Source organism: Thermobia domestica, chromosome 11 (assembly GCF_964235325.1).
Source record: "Thermobia domestica chromosome 11, izTheDome1.hap1.1, whole genome shotgun sequence".
NCBI classification, from domain to species: Eukaryota; Metazoa; Arthropoda; class Insecta; order Zygentoma; family Lepismatidae; genus Thermobia; species Thermobia domestica.
In genome coordinates this window covers 236,641,980-236,658,712 of record NC_137464.1, presented here as the reverse complement: position 1 = coordinate 236,658,712, position 16,733 = coordinate 236,641,980, and the positions used below count along the sequence as shown (strand labels likewise).

The following is a 16,733-nucleotide window of genomic DNA, read 5'->3' as shown; positions in this document are numbered from 1 at the left end:
TTCTGAAAAAAGCCCCACAGGACAACAGTACAGGTTTGTCAAGCTGCTTGTGACAAAGTTTCTGAAAAAAGCCCCACAGGACAGCAGTACAGGTTTGTCAAGCTGCTTGTGACAAAGTTTCTCTTCGTCTCCAGGTATGTATCGATTTGGATGATGAATTGGTGGACCATGCCATGGAGAACAGAGATTAAAATTGCTGTAAGGAAAGGTATGAGAGTAATGTGTTTATGTTCAAGTTATGTTGCTAGTTTCTGTAATGCAGTCTTTGAAACATCATATACATAATTATGGGCCGCCCTGTATTTAATTCAAGGTGACATACAGAATAAATGATAAAGAAAAAATATTTACTTAATAAATAGAGCTATTATATTAATTGTTTAAAACACGTAAAAGAATACATAGAAACACTGCTTTCAAGTTTCGAACTCGTCGTCAATATATTAGATAAAATATTATAGATAGAATCAGGAAGAGTCCGCTCGCGTCTCACTACTAAGCCTTTGTTTGGAACTAACTGACAAATAACATACGATTGGACGCCATTTTGATGTTCTCTAATAATCTTTCTTTCTGTTTTCTCTAAGTCCGATAATTATCTTTTGATTTTCATTTGCTCACCTGGGATATTAATAGTTCTAATTAAGTAACTAACTATTTACACCATCATGTAAGTATCTTTCGATTTTTATATGACCATCTGTGATATCTTTTGTTCTAATTAAATAGCTCCTTAGACAAGCATATAAGTTTCTTTCCATTCTTAGATATCCATACTGTGATACCTTTGTTCTAATTAACTAACTATTTACACAATCATATAAGTATCTTTTCATTTTCAAATACCCAAACTGAGTTACCTTTGATCCAATTAACAAACTATTTACAAACTCATATAAATACCTTTATATTTCCAATATCTTTGGCACCGAGAATTGTTATAAATACGTATTAAGAAGTCACATCATATTAACCCTGAAAACCGGCTACTCTATAGTTTCTAAATGTTTTAGTTGTGATTACTCGTCTGGGTGTCAGTCGAGGCTTCAAGGGTTAAGAGAAAAAATGTACAATAGAAAAAAAGTTTAAAATAGCTGAGAGACTTGAAAGTGGCGTATCAAAAGCGACTGTAAATGTGGAATAGCAGAAAACACAATATAGGGCAGGATTAAAAGTGAAGAAAAATTGCAGATTTTGTATTTTCGGTCGAAAGTGATATTGAACTACAAACAAAGAGAGCTCGAATCGGGGAGGACACTGAGGTTGTTTATTGCTTGTACAAATGGTTCCTTCAAAAACCATGTAAATCTATACCTGTAAAATGGTTTAGTTTCAGACTCAAGTAAGTCAAAGATGTGCAAAAACTAAGTGAAGTGATGACATGGATGGAAAGCTAGTCAGACTGTGAGTAGATTCATTTGTTGCATCTTGAAGTCATTACGCGCTATGCCTTAAAGAAATGTTTCTATTGAATTCGTCAGATTAAATTCGGTGTTTTATTATTATTATTATTATTATTATTATTATTATTATTATTATTATTATTATTAAGACTTAAAATGTAAGCATAGTGCGTTAAATTACAATTCTTTACAGTATGATAGTAATGTTAAGTTAACAAAACTGTGGAAGAAAGTAGGAATGCTTTCAAAATTTTACTTGAAAATCCGATCGGAAAAGATCATTAGGAAAGACCTAGGCGCAGATGGGAGGACAATATTAAGATGGATCCAGCAGAAATAGGCATACAAAGTGGAAACTGACTTCAGTTGGCTAAAGAAAGACAGAAGTCAGTGAAGAGCTTTTGTGAATGCGGCACTGAACTATCGGGTTCCATTGGCCATCTTAAGAAAACAACGGATTTGAAAACCCACTGCCATATTAGTCTTGCCTTGCTAACATAATTAGTAAACATTAAAAAAAAAAAAAATCCTTTCATCAAATAGCAATAGAGCTGTAATCTACTTACAAATAGAGCTAAGGGTTCCTGCTCTTCAACAGGCAACCTATCAACGTCGTGCGCGTAATTCATAAGAACGTGTTCCCTCCTGTCCTGATGCAACAACAAAATGACATCATCCTTCAAGGCAGCAGCTGCCAGAACATTCAGCGTCCTGACTCGAATGTCTGGCCGAAGAGATTTATCATGGAGCATGCGACCTTTAAAATAGACAAGAAAAGATTATACATTCTGTCATCTAATTTTGTCATTACCATACAAGAGTAAGAATCTCGTAATGTCACTTCAGATTAACTGTGGTAAGCATTACGAGTAGTAATATCTCATCTGCGTCAAAGCACTATTAGTTCATCATATACAAAACAAAGGTTAAAAACATTAAAAATAACTGCGGCATGTTACTCATATTTGGAAGTGTGCATAACTTTAAAGGTACAGCTGCTTCTGAATTCACTTATTATGTTCTTTGACAAGAAAAGTCTATGCATTGTACTTTACAAAAGGTCTTATTTTGCCATTTGTTGAGTAGATATTTTCCTTTAAAAAAAAAAAAAAAAAAAAAGTCTAGAAAATAGTATCTTTGTTAGGCATCAAACTCAGAAGCAGCATTCTTTCTTACCCATTCTGAGACGAAAGATTTAGTGATTTCAATAGAGTATTCCTTAGTGTTTTCTAGAAAACGATAGGGTACACAATATCATAAGTACGATAGGGTACATAGTGGTATTTTACATCTTACTACGATGCGACCTTTAATCTTCTATTATATATTTTTAAGGGAGGTAGGAGACACAAAAAGATGTCGTCCTCTTTGCGACAGTCTTATGTGCAACAGTAACTGTTAAATGTCCTATGAGCGACCGATTCGATCTTTTAACTATCCTATAAGTCATCGATTCGTTCGTACCAAGATAATGAAAGAAGATAAGGTTCCCTCTTCTTTAACTTGTTTCACGCTAGTGTGATTTAGAACATAACAAAATGTACTATGAAAAATTTACGTTCCTAGAAGTTTCATTTCTTCCAGCCGTTCATCAAGCTATCAGAGATTATATCAGATTGCTATACAACAGGTTTCATGTATAAGTCACAACAAGGAAGAGGGCGAATTAAGCACTTAGGCCCTAGTTTACGTTTTGGTAGCTTACAACAGAGGGGAAGATACTTTAAAGAGTTTGTTTACCTTTAGGATTGTTTAGAGTGCACTGCACTGTAATTGGTGGGATTGATTGGGAATAGCTAATCAAATGTAAGGGATCTCGAAAGCTATCTTTTATTATTGAAATGTTTTTCTCATTTTATTCATAGTCTTAGGGAGTGTAAAACCTAGATAGTTGGTGAAACTGTTACACGATTAAGTTTTCCAAAATCAAATATATTGCTTTGCTTGGTGAGTAATTAGATTTAAATTAAATTAAGTACAGAAAGCAGAGTTTTTGACGAAAGGGGATATTACAAATGGATTTTCAATTGTTAATTATATAGGTATATACTTACCATGGAAATATTCCTGTTGTCTCGTTAAGTTATTTGATATGTTTTATATCTAACTCAAAATTAAGATAAGTTGTACTTGCACTTACAGTACAAAGAAAATACATTTGACGAACAGTATCACTGACACATACATTTTGCACAGGGAGGTTGTTCGGACGCTAATAATGCCAGAGGCAAACACATTTTACGAGAGAAAACCATATCATCTTCCATCATCTCAATGCAAGTGAATCGGTCGCTCACAGGACAGATAACAGTTCCGGTCGCTAATAGAACTATCGCTTCTAGGACTAATTCACACAAAAATATTCGATGCACTAGATACTATATGGAAACAGAAAAAACTACGACAATTTAGAAAATACAAAATGAAATGAAATCTTTGAGTTTTACGTCCCACGGTTATGCCGGTTAGGCTAAAGGAGACAGTGATGATGAGTAATGAATGAAACGATGGAATGAAGAAAGTGGGAGGAAACGGAAGAACCCCGAGGTTAAGATACAGTAAATGGTAATTACTTACAACATTATGCTTTTAAGTAGACAATTAACGTTACAATAAAATATATTTTGCACTATTGCGGGCATTTCTGTTCCTCTTTGCTCCCTTCAGACATTGTATGTTTCAAGTTGGTGCAAAGTAAAATTCTTATTATTTTTATTTATTTTCGTATTTTTCAAAATTATTATTATAAGACAGCATAGAAATTTAAGTAAAAGTGATGCAATGATATTATTATTATTTACTTATTTTATTTAATTCAATTTTCTAAAAAAAATAATGCTTATTGGTAAGAAATACGTCTCGGTCACTTTATGGACTATTGTTTTTAAGGTCAGGAAAAAAACTCTGTTTATTGAAAAAATGAAATGAAATCTTTCAGTTTTAAGTCCCACGATTATGTTAGGCTAAAGGAGATGGTGATGATGAGAAACGAATGGAATGGTGGAATGAATAAAGTGAAGAAACGGGAGAATTCCGAGAAAATTTCCCCACACAGTGTCTGTCGACTACAAAGTTCACTTGGTGTCTGTTTATCGAATTTTAATTCTTCTTTAAGTTTTATTGTTATTGTTAAAGAATAAAATTACAAAATAGCGCACATCGTTTGAAATGACTCTTTCGATTTCAGAGAGAGTGTGTGATTATGTGCTGCACAAACTTTAACAGAAGTTGAAAAATTAATCATTTTTTTTTCAACAAAAGAACTGTTGTTGATTTTTTTAAATTTTAAATGCTCGTAATTGATAATTTTTATATAATTGTATGAATAGTGGTTTTTTCCTCCTCTAATGAGTGAGTTCCAGAAGATTTCCGTTTATTGTAATACGCCTACATGATTTATCTGAATTGTAGAAAAATCGTTACTTGCTTGAAAAATACGTTCTTACATGTATGTAGTCTGAATAAGAAAAATGTTATGACATTATGAATTTAGTTCAAACCCATGAATAAAGATCAATATGAAGAGTAATTAATTTTTTCTCTCCAAAGTAGCATGTGGTGTATATTGCTTTCCTCTTTACTAATCGGATTGACAGTTAATGAATTTTGAAAATAGATCCTTCGATAAGAAAAAAAAAATCATATGAGAGAAATCTCATCGTTGAGAACTTTATTACTGTTTTAAATAATTACCAACTGAGACTGAATGATATGTCTGCATAAAATGCTGTTTATCATACCTGTTGTAAAGTACATGGCACTGAAAGCACTCTGCTTGTGTTAAGATGTTAGCACAAAAGAAACTACAGTACTTCTAGCATGCGATCAGATGTTTACATGTAAATGAACTAATTTGTTTTGTATAGCGTCTGGAACAGATACCAAAATCATTTATGCAGATGTAGATATTTGTGAGCATTCTAGAAGCATAGTGATTTTCTTATAAGCAAAGTGTTTCTAACTGGCACTTTATGTCGCGTACACAATAATAGTTATTCATAGCATTAAATTTTATGCAAAGATGCATATGGCACAAATTATTTTTTTAAATATATTCTCAACATGCACCTACTGACCCCACAACTTTCTTTTTCACTTCACAAATATGGTATGTTTTCAAAATGCATTAAATCAGAAATCTGAACTATCTGGCTACTCTTCCTTTATAATCACATCCCTCTATTTTCTCTAGGTTATACCCATTGAATAAAATGCATTTTGTCGAAGTTTACAAAGGACCGTTATGGTTAGAAGTTTCTGTTTTAGAAGACTTGAGAACATTTATAATACTTCGTAAAAATGCAGATGACAATTTCTTAACCAAATGTATAGTGAATACATAGCTTTGCACATTTTCGTTTTTAATGAAATATATAGCTAAATTTGAGAGATTCGTTCCACATTGATTCTGCACAACATTTGCAATCAATTAATAAAAATTAATTTGGCACAATATCAGAGGTTAATACGATTTGCATCACTGAAGCGCTTAGTTGTACTCCACTTTACATCATCCAATTTGTACGCGTATAGGAAACATCCAATTTTCTGTTAATTTTGAAGAAAAATACTTTCACTGCATGCGAGGAAGTACCAAAAAGTTCGTGCAATCATCAACAGGTGATGAATTACGAACGCCCTCGGACATGCATTTTATAATTAGGTTCTTGTATGATAAATACACAAATTCCGGACTCGTTAGATTTTTTTTTTTTTTTTATTGTAAATCACTGTAGGTGCAATGATTGACAAAATTGAGGTACGTAGCGTCATTAAGTTTGTCTATCTTCAGGAGAAATCAACAAAACAGCGTCACGAAGAGATGAAAGAAGTCTATGAGAATAAAAGCCCATCTTATGAGATGGTACCCAAGAGAAACAGTAATTCCAAACTGGACATTTGACCACCGTAGACGCCTCTATATCTGGAAGATCATCTTTCATTGATGATGCCGTCTTGATGGAGAAAGTCGAGACCATAATAGGAAAAAAATGAAATGAAATCTTTGAGTTCTACGTCCTACGGTTATGCCGGTTAGGCTAAAGGAGACAGACGGGGATGATGAGTAATGAATGAAATGGTGGAATGAAGAAAGAGGGAGGAAACGGGAGAATCCCGAGAAAACCCACGCACACGGTGTTTGTCCACCACAAAGTTCATTTGGCGGGGGCTGGGATCGAACCCGGGACCCCAAGCACCAGAGGTGAACGCTCTACCACTGAGCCACCCCGGCCCCGAGACCATAATGGAAGACATGAGCATAATCATTGAAAGTGTTATGTGTGCAATAGATATGAGTTATGGGTCTGCCTGGAATATCATTCACAACTAGCTACATCTTCAGAAAGTGGCAGCACGGTGGGTGCCACGACTGTTCACTTTTTGCAGAAGAGAAATCGCAAGGAGTGCAAGAGAAATGTTGCATCGCTGTGCGGTGGATGAAGAGAAGTTTTCGGTAGACTAGGGACAATGGATGAAAGTTGGGTTTATCTTTATGACCTATGAACAAACAACGGAAACACCCCTATACTCCTCCATCCCTAAAAAGGCACGAGTGCAGAAATCTGCCACCAAGGTGATACTTTCAGTTTTCTAGGAGTGTGAAGAGGTCATCATGACAGATTATTTACCACAGGGGCCAATTATTACTAGTATCTATTATTCCAATGTCCTGACCAAATCACGGGAGGAACTAAAGAAGAAATGTCGTGGATTGGTCACAAAAGGGGTGTTGCTGTTGGAAGACAATGCACCAGTTCATTCCACCCTTGCATCCATGATGAAGGCAGTGGAATTAGGACATAAGTATTGCCCCAGCCCCACGCTCACCATACCAAGAACTAAGTGACTTCTTTCTCTTCCCAGAAACGCTGAGGACGCCATTTTGACGCAGAGATGACGTTATTTCTGAGGTTGAACTGTAGTTTCAAAACCAAACTGCATACTTTTACAAACCTGCAAACTGTCGGTAGGCACAGTGAGTACGTAGAGAAGGACTGATACCATTATGGTGTCCGAGTTCTCCACAACAGAGTAGTTTGGTCTAGGTAATTGCACACATTTTTTGATACTTCCTCGTATTATAAGATTTTTTTTTTAATACAATGATATTTTTAGCAAGAAACATATAGAGAGAACAATGCTTAATTAAATGGAAATGTTCACAGCTCACGTGCGTCCAGAGAAAAGCATACTACTATGAAATGGTAAATAAATTCTGTTCAAGACAGTAAAAACGATAACGCATGAACAGTAACCATTAGCCGTGAAGATGTTAACGAATTGATTCCATTAACGAATTCGGCGACGATAACTGCAGTAAGAAAAGCTGCAGGTTCTTTTATTAAAGACAACCAACATTTCTTTGCTACTCTGCAGGTTGCTAAGAAGCTAGGGAATATTATAGATTTTAAAGGGATATGGATAGCCATGTCTCACTAGAGTGATTCTATAAAAGCGATTGTATTCAAACTATAGTTTACTGAGCCAGTGAATTGTATGTAACTGGAATGTTATTGTACACCGAATAGGAAAGCGGAGAACACATCAACAGCACATGACTCGAGTAATTATTCAATTGAAATGATCCATATCACTGTATAAGACACATTTCCATTTTCAGACTTATTCTCAAACGAAAAAAAAAAAAAAAAAATACATTTTATACGCCGGCAAATACGGTATTTTATAAAGTTATGGTTTAAAATATATACTTAAAAAATACTCCATTGAAATCAATCAGTCATGCTTTGCGAAGCTTATATGAAATTTAGTTTGCAAATTAAGCTCTATCGGAAACAGCAATTTTTCTATTGCCAATACTTACCGATGAAATTGAGGAAATTATCTCCCAAAGCCCAAGATCCTTCGTCCTCGATGATATACTGTCTCAATTCGTCGAGAGATTGTTGTTCTTCAGGACTCAATATGTTCATTGTTAAACCAACAAGGCCTTCAAATTCTGTTTTCGCCTATGGATTAAAAGAACATAACTTTTCATTAAAATAGATATGCGGTAATGGTTAATACTACAAACATTGTAATGATAAAAGTTTGTTGTTGTTTAACAATTTCCCTACATTACTCTTTCTTTTCGTATTACTGCACCTATCGAACAGTCACCTTTTTAGTTTTAAATACGCTCACATTTCTATACCAGCAAAAGTGCCCATTTCTGCATGGAAAGAATGTGGTTTAATCACTGTAAAACAGAAAATTTGAATAATGTACAAACTGGCCCTTTTTACCTTTAGAAATGGAATTTTCAAAAATGCTAAAACAAGTCTTCGCTGATTTTAAATTAAGAATTTAAATGCCGAATTTCATATCTCTAATTGAAGCGAAATTTCACACTGGATAAGAGTCGGAAATTTGAATATTATAAGAACTGTCCTCTTTCCCTATGTAAAACTGGAATTCTTGAAAACGCTGACACAAGTATTCACTTATTTTAATCAAAAGCTTATGCAAAAATTTTAACGCATTAATTTAAGCAAACTCTAACATTAGACATTTTCTAATTAAAGAAAAGAAAATTTTAGTATTATAGATATTACCTCTTTTTCTCATTAGCAGCTGAATTTTCGAAAACGCTGAAATACGATTTTTTAAATTTTTAATTAAGAGTTCATACGCCAAATTTCACATTTCCAACTTTTTGCAAATCCTCATATTGGGCATTTTATGAATAAAGAGTTGGAAATATCAATATTAGAAAAAAATCTCCTTTGCTTCCTTTATGAACGGGATTTCAAAAAATACTGAACCACGTGAATTATTTTTAATGAGAAATTTATACGCCGATTTTCATACCCCAAATCTCAAGAGGATTCGTGAGATACTCTTTTCTTTCGGAAACATTTGAACCCCCTTTTATTCCCACTTAGGATATGTATTGAAAAAGCATTTCCTTATCCCTTATTTTCATGATAAAAGGAGTTTTCTGTCCAAATTTCACGTTTCTAGCCGTAACTGTATAGCCTGGGTGTTAATGAACGAGTCATTTTTACTTTCTTATATAACAGTATACATAAAGTGCCCAGAATAATATCTTATTTTTTTATTGTAGATTTGAAAGATTCATAGATTAACTGCTGTTAAATGTAGCATATTTTATTTAGTTTCTTAATATGATTTTGTTACATGGGAACACTATATGATGATACTTATTCATGATTACTTTAGTCAGCTCATAATTTGGAATACTTACATTGACAGCATCCTTAAATATAATAGGAGGTTCTCTTTGCTTCTTCTTCGTTTCAGCCTCCTTCTTCTCTTCAGCTTCTATCTCCGCCAAAGCATCTGTTTGTGCCTGCGAAGAGTCTTCCCCGGATTGATCTTCACTGGGAGGTACAGGGGAGTCCTCTACATTTTCAGACGCCAACTCAATCACAGCTGGTTCGGTGTCGGCCATTTTGTGCTTATGTTTCTTTGTCTTATGCTTCCGCGGTTTGACAACCTCAGCCGACGAATGTCTTCGATGGTTCAGATACTCCTCGTCCGCTTCTTCTAGCACCAAAGGTTCGATATCGGGCTCTGTATTGCGACGCAAATGTGGGCTTCCGTCTGAGCTACAACTGTCAGGAGTGTACTCTGAAGAATAGTCGCTCTCCGGAAACGGAATATCCTTTTCCTTCTTCTTTTTCTTCTTCTTCTTGTCCTTTTTCTCTTTCTTCAATAATTTCTCATTTATCTCATTCCTTCTCTCCTCAAGAGCTACCGATGTCTTCCTGAAATATACAATGAGATTTGATGTTATTAGCCTAATACAGAATGTATTTTAGAAATACAGGTCATAAACTGCTTCCTTTTGCGAACTAGTAAACTACAATGAAACAGTTTCAAGGAGAATGGCACCTACTAAGTTGTAATGAGCCTTCTTATGTATGACCCCTGCTAGAATTATTGCTATATAGACTTAAATTCTACACACAAGAATGTCACAAAATATCTGCTCTTAAATTGATTAACTTTTAGGATGAATTATTTTATATAAACATGTTATGAGCATTTTCTTAAAGAATTTACAGTTTCTTTTATACAGAGTGAGGCAAGAAAATGTTAATATTAAATGGATGTTCTTTTTATTTTTGGTTTGCAGAATAAACCATGGCATACCGATATTCCATTGAGAAACGAAGGAAAATAGCTGTCCGGATGGAGCGTTTTCAGTCCCCAAGCATCGTACAAGAACCATTCACGGTCTGGACGAGACGGAATGCACCTTCGCGCCTGACAATTGGTAGGATTTACGAGAAGTTTGTAAGGCCGGGGTCCGTTCTTACAAGATCGCGAGGAAAACAGTGGTAGAAAGAGATCTGTCCGAACTGAAGGGAACATCATCCTCATCCAGAGAGCGATGGTAGCCAGCCCAAGTCCTCGTGCAGACTTTCTTTAGAAACTAACATTTCTCAAAGGTCAGTGGTTAGAATTTTACACCGTGATTTAGGGATGAAGCCATACCACTTGCAGACTGTGCAGCATCTCACAAATGCGGACAAGCAAGAACGTTGGATTGGTACAGGTGGTCCTCTCCCATGGTCAGCACGCTCCCCGGATCTGACGCCATGTGAATTTTGGTTGTGGGGGCATGGTCAAGGATCATGTGTATGCCAGCAAACCTCGCAACTTGAACGACCTGAAGCACCGCATCACTCAGGTCATCGCTGCTATCCCTGCCCAAATGACCCAGAGGGCCATACAATCAACATTGGACAGACTTCATACGTGCACTGAGAAACATGGGTGCTATTCTGAAACACTGTAACCACATCCTTGCTTTGTAATTTCACGTGAGTAAACCCCCATTTAATGTTAACATCTTTTAGCCTCACCCTGTGTTTTGCATGCCGTTTCATAACTAACAAAGAACTACGAAAAGAATTATCTAACTCTTTACAAGAATTAATATTAAATTTTTTTGTACATCCCAAATAAGAAAAACAAACTGTCATTTTATGCTTGCCGATTCACAAATATTCGGTAGAGGCTAAGGAAAATTATGATCAATAATTGACAGAAGGAGAAAGTGAGCTAAATCCGATGAAGTTTCTATATACTGTTGCTTGTCAAAATGAACGAGATGTAAAACTGAAGCAGCGATTTGGTACTCCAGAGATAACATTACTATCAACTGCTAACTAATTGAAATGTGTTTTGGAATCCCATTATTATCAATTAATGCTACGGAAGTCATGGTGATCGAGGGAGTTATCGTGGTGTTTTCTGCTTCCACAAGTAATGGCATCTGTTCTAAATATGACTTCTACACGGTGTATGTCAAATTGTAACGCATATTTTGAACAAACTGCTACTACAAATAAGTATTTGAAGCTTTTACAGCGGAACGATAGTAAGGCTTCTTAATGGATCCATATGTTATACGTCTTTTTTCAAATCACATCTGCTGCAGTAATAAGAAAACTACTATTATACGAGGCGCATCCATAAAGTAACTTTTCCACGCGTCCCATAGCTAGGAAACTGTATGTCGCATGAAGCGACTGCATGCACGTGAAAGAAAAAGGCGCATGCGCCAGCGGAACTTCCGTAGTGCTCTCAGTAGCGTCATGGCAGTGGTTGAAGGTGAACGTTCCTATTCCAGCTCCAGCTGCGTGTAAAATGCGAGCAGTGATAAAGTTTTTGAATGCACAGGGCATAGCGCCGATTAAAATCCATTGTCAGCTGTATCGTTGCAAAAATGTCAACGCTGACGCCACGCGCAATGCTTTGTATTCTGGAGTCAGTTGATTCGGCACCCACTTGGCACACAACAATAGTGTGCAATAAGGAGAGGGAACTCTACGGAAACATGCCGCTGTGTTCCGTTATTGTGAAGCGACGGTTCTGCATGATGTGTTCCCGAACAAGGTCCACAAGGTCGTCTGTGATGACGGTTGGCCTCCCACTGCGCTCCTCATCATGCACATTTTGGCGTCCTACTGCAAATTATCTACACCAGCAATGCAACATCTGCTTGCTCATGATGTTAGGCCCATAGACCTGGTACAGCAGACGATGGATTCCAATCGGCGCTATGTCCTGTGCATTCAAAAACTTTTACCACTGCTCGCATTTCACACGCGCCGGGAGCTGGAATAGGAACGTCCACCTTCAACCACTGCCACGAGGCTACTGAGAGCACTAGGGAAGTTCCGCTGGCGCATGTGCCATGCTAGGGCCTTACTCTCTCACGTGCATGTAATCGCTTCGCGCAACATAGTTTCCTAGCTATGGGACACGTGGGAAAGTTACTTTCTGGATGCGCCTCGTATTTCATACCCACTACTGTCTTCATTTATGTTTTATCCATTTACTACTAACACCGTTCGAAAAACGCTTGTCGGAGGTAATAACAATTTACAACGTTAAAAAGTCATATTCACATCTATGTAGTTATAAATAAACAAAAGCTTTGAACAAGAAATCTCACTTTCTATCTAATATTTACCAATCCTTGGTTAATTTGCTTCAGATCCGTTCCTGTTATATGTTAGAAACAAATTCATATGTATCAAAATGTACAAAAGCAAACTCGAAGCTTTTTTTTCAACCTATACACATGCATACTATAAACAAATGAAACAGAAGAAGAAAAAAACAACATGTTTTGCAGGCAACGAAAAATGGAAAAACTAACATTTTCCACATTGCCAATAGGTGCATTATTATAGCCGAAAGGAAGAAAAGCATACGCGGATTACTACTGACGTTCGAAGTTTCCAATCAGCTTGCCCTGCCTATGTAAAACAAAGAGAGAAATACACACACAACACCTTGCGGTTATAATGCAGTTAAGGATTAAAAATATACGCAAATAGAAGAAATTATCGCAGTGGTTCTCAAACTGTGATCCTAGGATACACTTGCTACTTTTGGAATTAGACAAGCATCTCTCAATGGAGAATTGAAAAAAAAAATCAAAACATGGTGGAATTTTGAGGAACTTGAAATAATCTTTGATAACATAACAGACTTACTTACAAATACTTTCAAGGTATCATTACTCTTAATTCTGAATTCATATTAATGGACGTTTTATCTTAACATTAGCATTGTTACTTAATGAACGAGTATGTTTAAAAAGAAAGTAATTTATTAATGATAGCTAAAGGATATACGAGAAGCAGTCAAAATGTTCCCGGAATGATGTTATAGCTTCGACATTTTGTGATGCAACCACAATTGAGTTGAGTTGATTTTGAGTTTAACGTCCCGTTCAGCAGCGAGGCTATATGAGACGGACCTACTGATTAACCTGGAATCCGAACCACATGAGCTCCCGCCGGGAATCGAACCCGGGTCTCCCAATGCAACCACAATGAATCTTGTGCAATACAGTCCTTAGGTTATCTAAATATGGATTTTACATGTGTGAACACGTCTTAACAGGCAGTTTACGAGTAGTGTAGCTGAACAGAGGAATGTATGGTTATCAATTGATGCAATTTCACAGATCAAGCACCATACAAACATCAAGTTCATATACATTCAGGTCCAAAATTATTGTCGCATGTCTATAAATATGTTGCTGTGGGAATATAATTTGATAACGAATTCGCCCGGTATTTCTTATAATGTTAGTATGTATATAATCGGCAAACACATGTATGTGGCAAATTTCATGTCAAAAGAGCAGTAAATAAGAACAATAAAACGAAAATAAAACTTTCCTGTCCATTTAGCAACATTTTGTTTTATTCATTCTAATTTTCGTATTTATAATTATTTTCCTATGAAAATTACCACAAATATACATTTCCCGATTATACACATAGTATCAGTATTAAAAGTACCCTGTAAAATCATTATCGAACTATATTCTTACAAAAAGATAGTTATAGATATGCGACAATTATTTTGGACATGAGTGTACAAATTGGGGAAAATCCGCTTTAGAGGATATGATAGCTTTAAAATCAATTTAGCATCATCGCATGTTTGGCTCTTTCCAAAGCTAAAAATACGACTTTTTCGTTTCTCCACCGTAGAAGAGATCAAAACCAACGCGACGCCTGAACTTCGGAAGATACCAAAAGAAGACTTTCGTCGCAGGATCGCTGAAACAAGTGTGCGTGTGTTCCGAAGGTGCCTCCTTTGAAGGCGATTAATTAAATATACTTATATTGTGGTAATAAAGAGATACAACAAAATGCCTGGGACTTTTTTGACTGCTCTTTATACATAAACATTTTTAATATCACTTATAAATTACCTTCTTTTTCTCTCTCCCTCTCTATATTGAATTTTGGTTGCAACGACTCGTCTATTCGTCGACGATGCGTGAAATATTCAATGATAACAACTAATTCCTCATAATTTAAGTGATTTTAAACCATGCTTAGCACGCCATTCACAAATGCATCGAAGTCACACAACGTATCTCAAACTCATATCTGTCATATAGGCCTGATCGACTGGTCAAACAGTTCATCATTCCCAACCATTAATGCCTGATACTGATATTACACATCTCGGTTACAATGGCATTCGCTTGTAACAACGCTTTTTTTTTTTTTTTTTAAAGGTCTCTTTGGTGTCATTATAAACAAGTTCAACTGTAGTTTTGATCCAACGTTTCACACATCAAATTTTGATTCAGATAAATAGAATTGAACGAAATTTACGATTAGATAAATATATTATTAATCTAAAAAATTAAGAATACATTTATTCAATTGTAGTCAAGCGGACACAGAATTTCCTAATAAGGAAGTGTTGGATTTATCTTTTAATTTTAGAATTCTGGCTCAAAATCAAACAAGAAGAGCCTGCCTTACTAAAAATAATACAAACGTTACCATTTTTCCTTTTGCTTATTTTTCATAAGTGAAAGGAGATAATGAAATACAACTTACCACAATCATAGGTAATGTTATTCTACAACAGAAAATAAGAACCTGAAGAATCTTCAGTGTTGACAGAATAATATTTCCCCCAAAATCTAAGTTAAGGCACCGACTAGAAGAATAAACTCAACTGCATTTGATTATATATATCATGTCTTGGAATCCTGTGAACTACTTTTTAAATAATAGTTGTATTTAGTTTGTAATAAACAAAATAGTTTTAACGTACAGTTATTAAAATTAAATAATAATGTTATTTAAAAAGTATATCACAGGAAACCAAAACAACATGATACGTAATCAAATGTAGTTGAGTTCGTTTCTCTAGTCGCTGTTAACTTAGATTTTTGGAGAATATTTATTCTGGCAATACTGTTAATTCCTATGATTGGCAACATTGAAAATTCTTCAGGTTCAGATTTTCTGTTGTAGAATAATATTACCTATGATTGTGGTAAGGTACATTTGATTATCTCGTTTCACTTATTAAAAATAAGCAAAAGAAAAATGGTAAATTTTGTATTATTTTTAGTAGGTCAGGCTCTTAAGGTGTACATTTTGTTCTTATTTTCATAAGGAATGAATGAAATGTTTGTAGGAAATTTTACAATAGAATGATTACGGAAGTCTGTTTTCCAATAGATTAAAATTGCTTGAATATTAATATTCTAGAGAGTTATAAAAAATTAAATCCTATCAGTTGAGAAATGTTATTACATTATGTTTCAATCATGGCCAGGAGAAGTAAGCTAGAAGAAAAAAATGATCAAAAGATACAACCTAGTAAAAGATTGAGAACCACTGACCTATTATTATTATTATTATTATTATAAAAGCAAATGCCATTAAATCATGCATTCAGCACTTAATATTTACTCTTTGAATAGGCTTACCTTTTAACTTTTGCAATAAAAATTGCAACTTAATCAATTAATGACAGATGAGACTGACAAAAGCTTACATGTTAAATTTCATTAAATTATAATTCGCAAATTTCTTAAAAGAAATCCCTAAATGGCTATATTTTGAAATTTAATATTATATTCAATTAATTAAATTAAATACCTTTGACACTGAAGCAATAAATTTATAGGAAAATTCATTATCTAAGTATTTTAAGACTCATACGATGATGGTCCGGTCACAGATATAATTTAAATTTTAGAAAAAAAGCTATGCATTAGATATAATAAACAAACATTAAATAGTTTGCTAAAATATGTAATTTCTTTATATAAAAATTCATCATGTTTACGATACCTATGAAAATTAATTGGTCCTTTCCGTGTACAATGTATTTTCGGGAGACATCTTCTTTAAATTTAAGATTTAAAAATATACATCATATAAATTACTGTACATATTTTAACGAACATCCAAAAGAAAACAAAAACTAAATGCCTAATCTGATTACTGACATAATTTACTCGTGTTATATTTATTTCCGCTTTGTTTTTCTTTCCTGACACCAGACTTGTTG

At 34.8% G+C, this 16,733-nt stretch overlaps 1 protein-coding gene across 5 annotated transcripts in view; it reads right to left on the bottom strand.

The window, feature by feature from the left end:
- LOC145664827 (uncharacterized) overlaps window positions 1–16,733 on the bottom strand; it is a 195,554-nt gene that overhangs the window by 21,625 nt on the left and 157,196 nt on the right. For all 5 annotated transcript variants that reach the window (XM_081731823.1, XM_081731821.1, XM_081731824.1 and 2 more), the window contains 3 exons: window positions 9,613–10,135; window positions 8,230–8,374; window positions 1,970–2,160 (listed from right to left, as the gene is read on the bottom strand). In XM_081731823.1, the coding sequence (XP_081587949.1) occupies window positions 1,970–2,160; window positions 8,230–8,374; window positions 9,613–10,135 (859 nt within the window). The remainder of the gene's footprint in view (window positions 1–1,969; window positions 2,161–8,229; window positions 8,375–9,612; window positions 10,136–16,733) is intronic.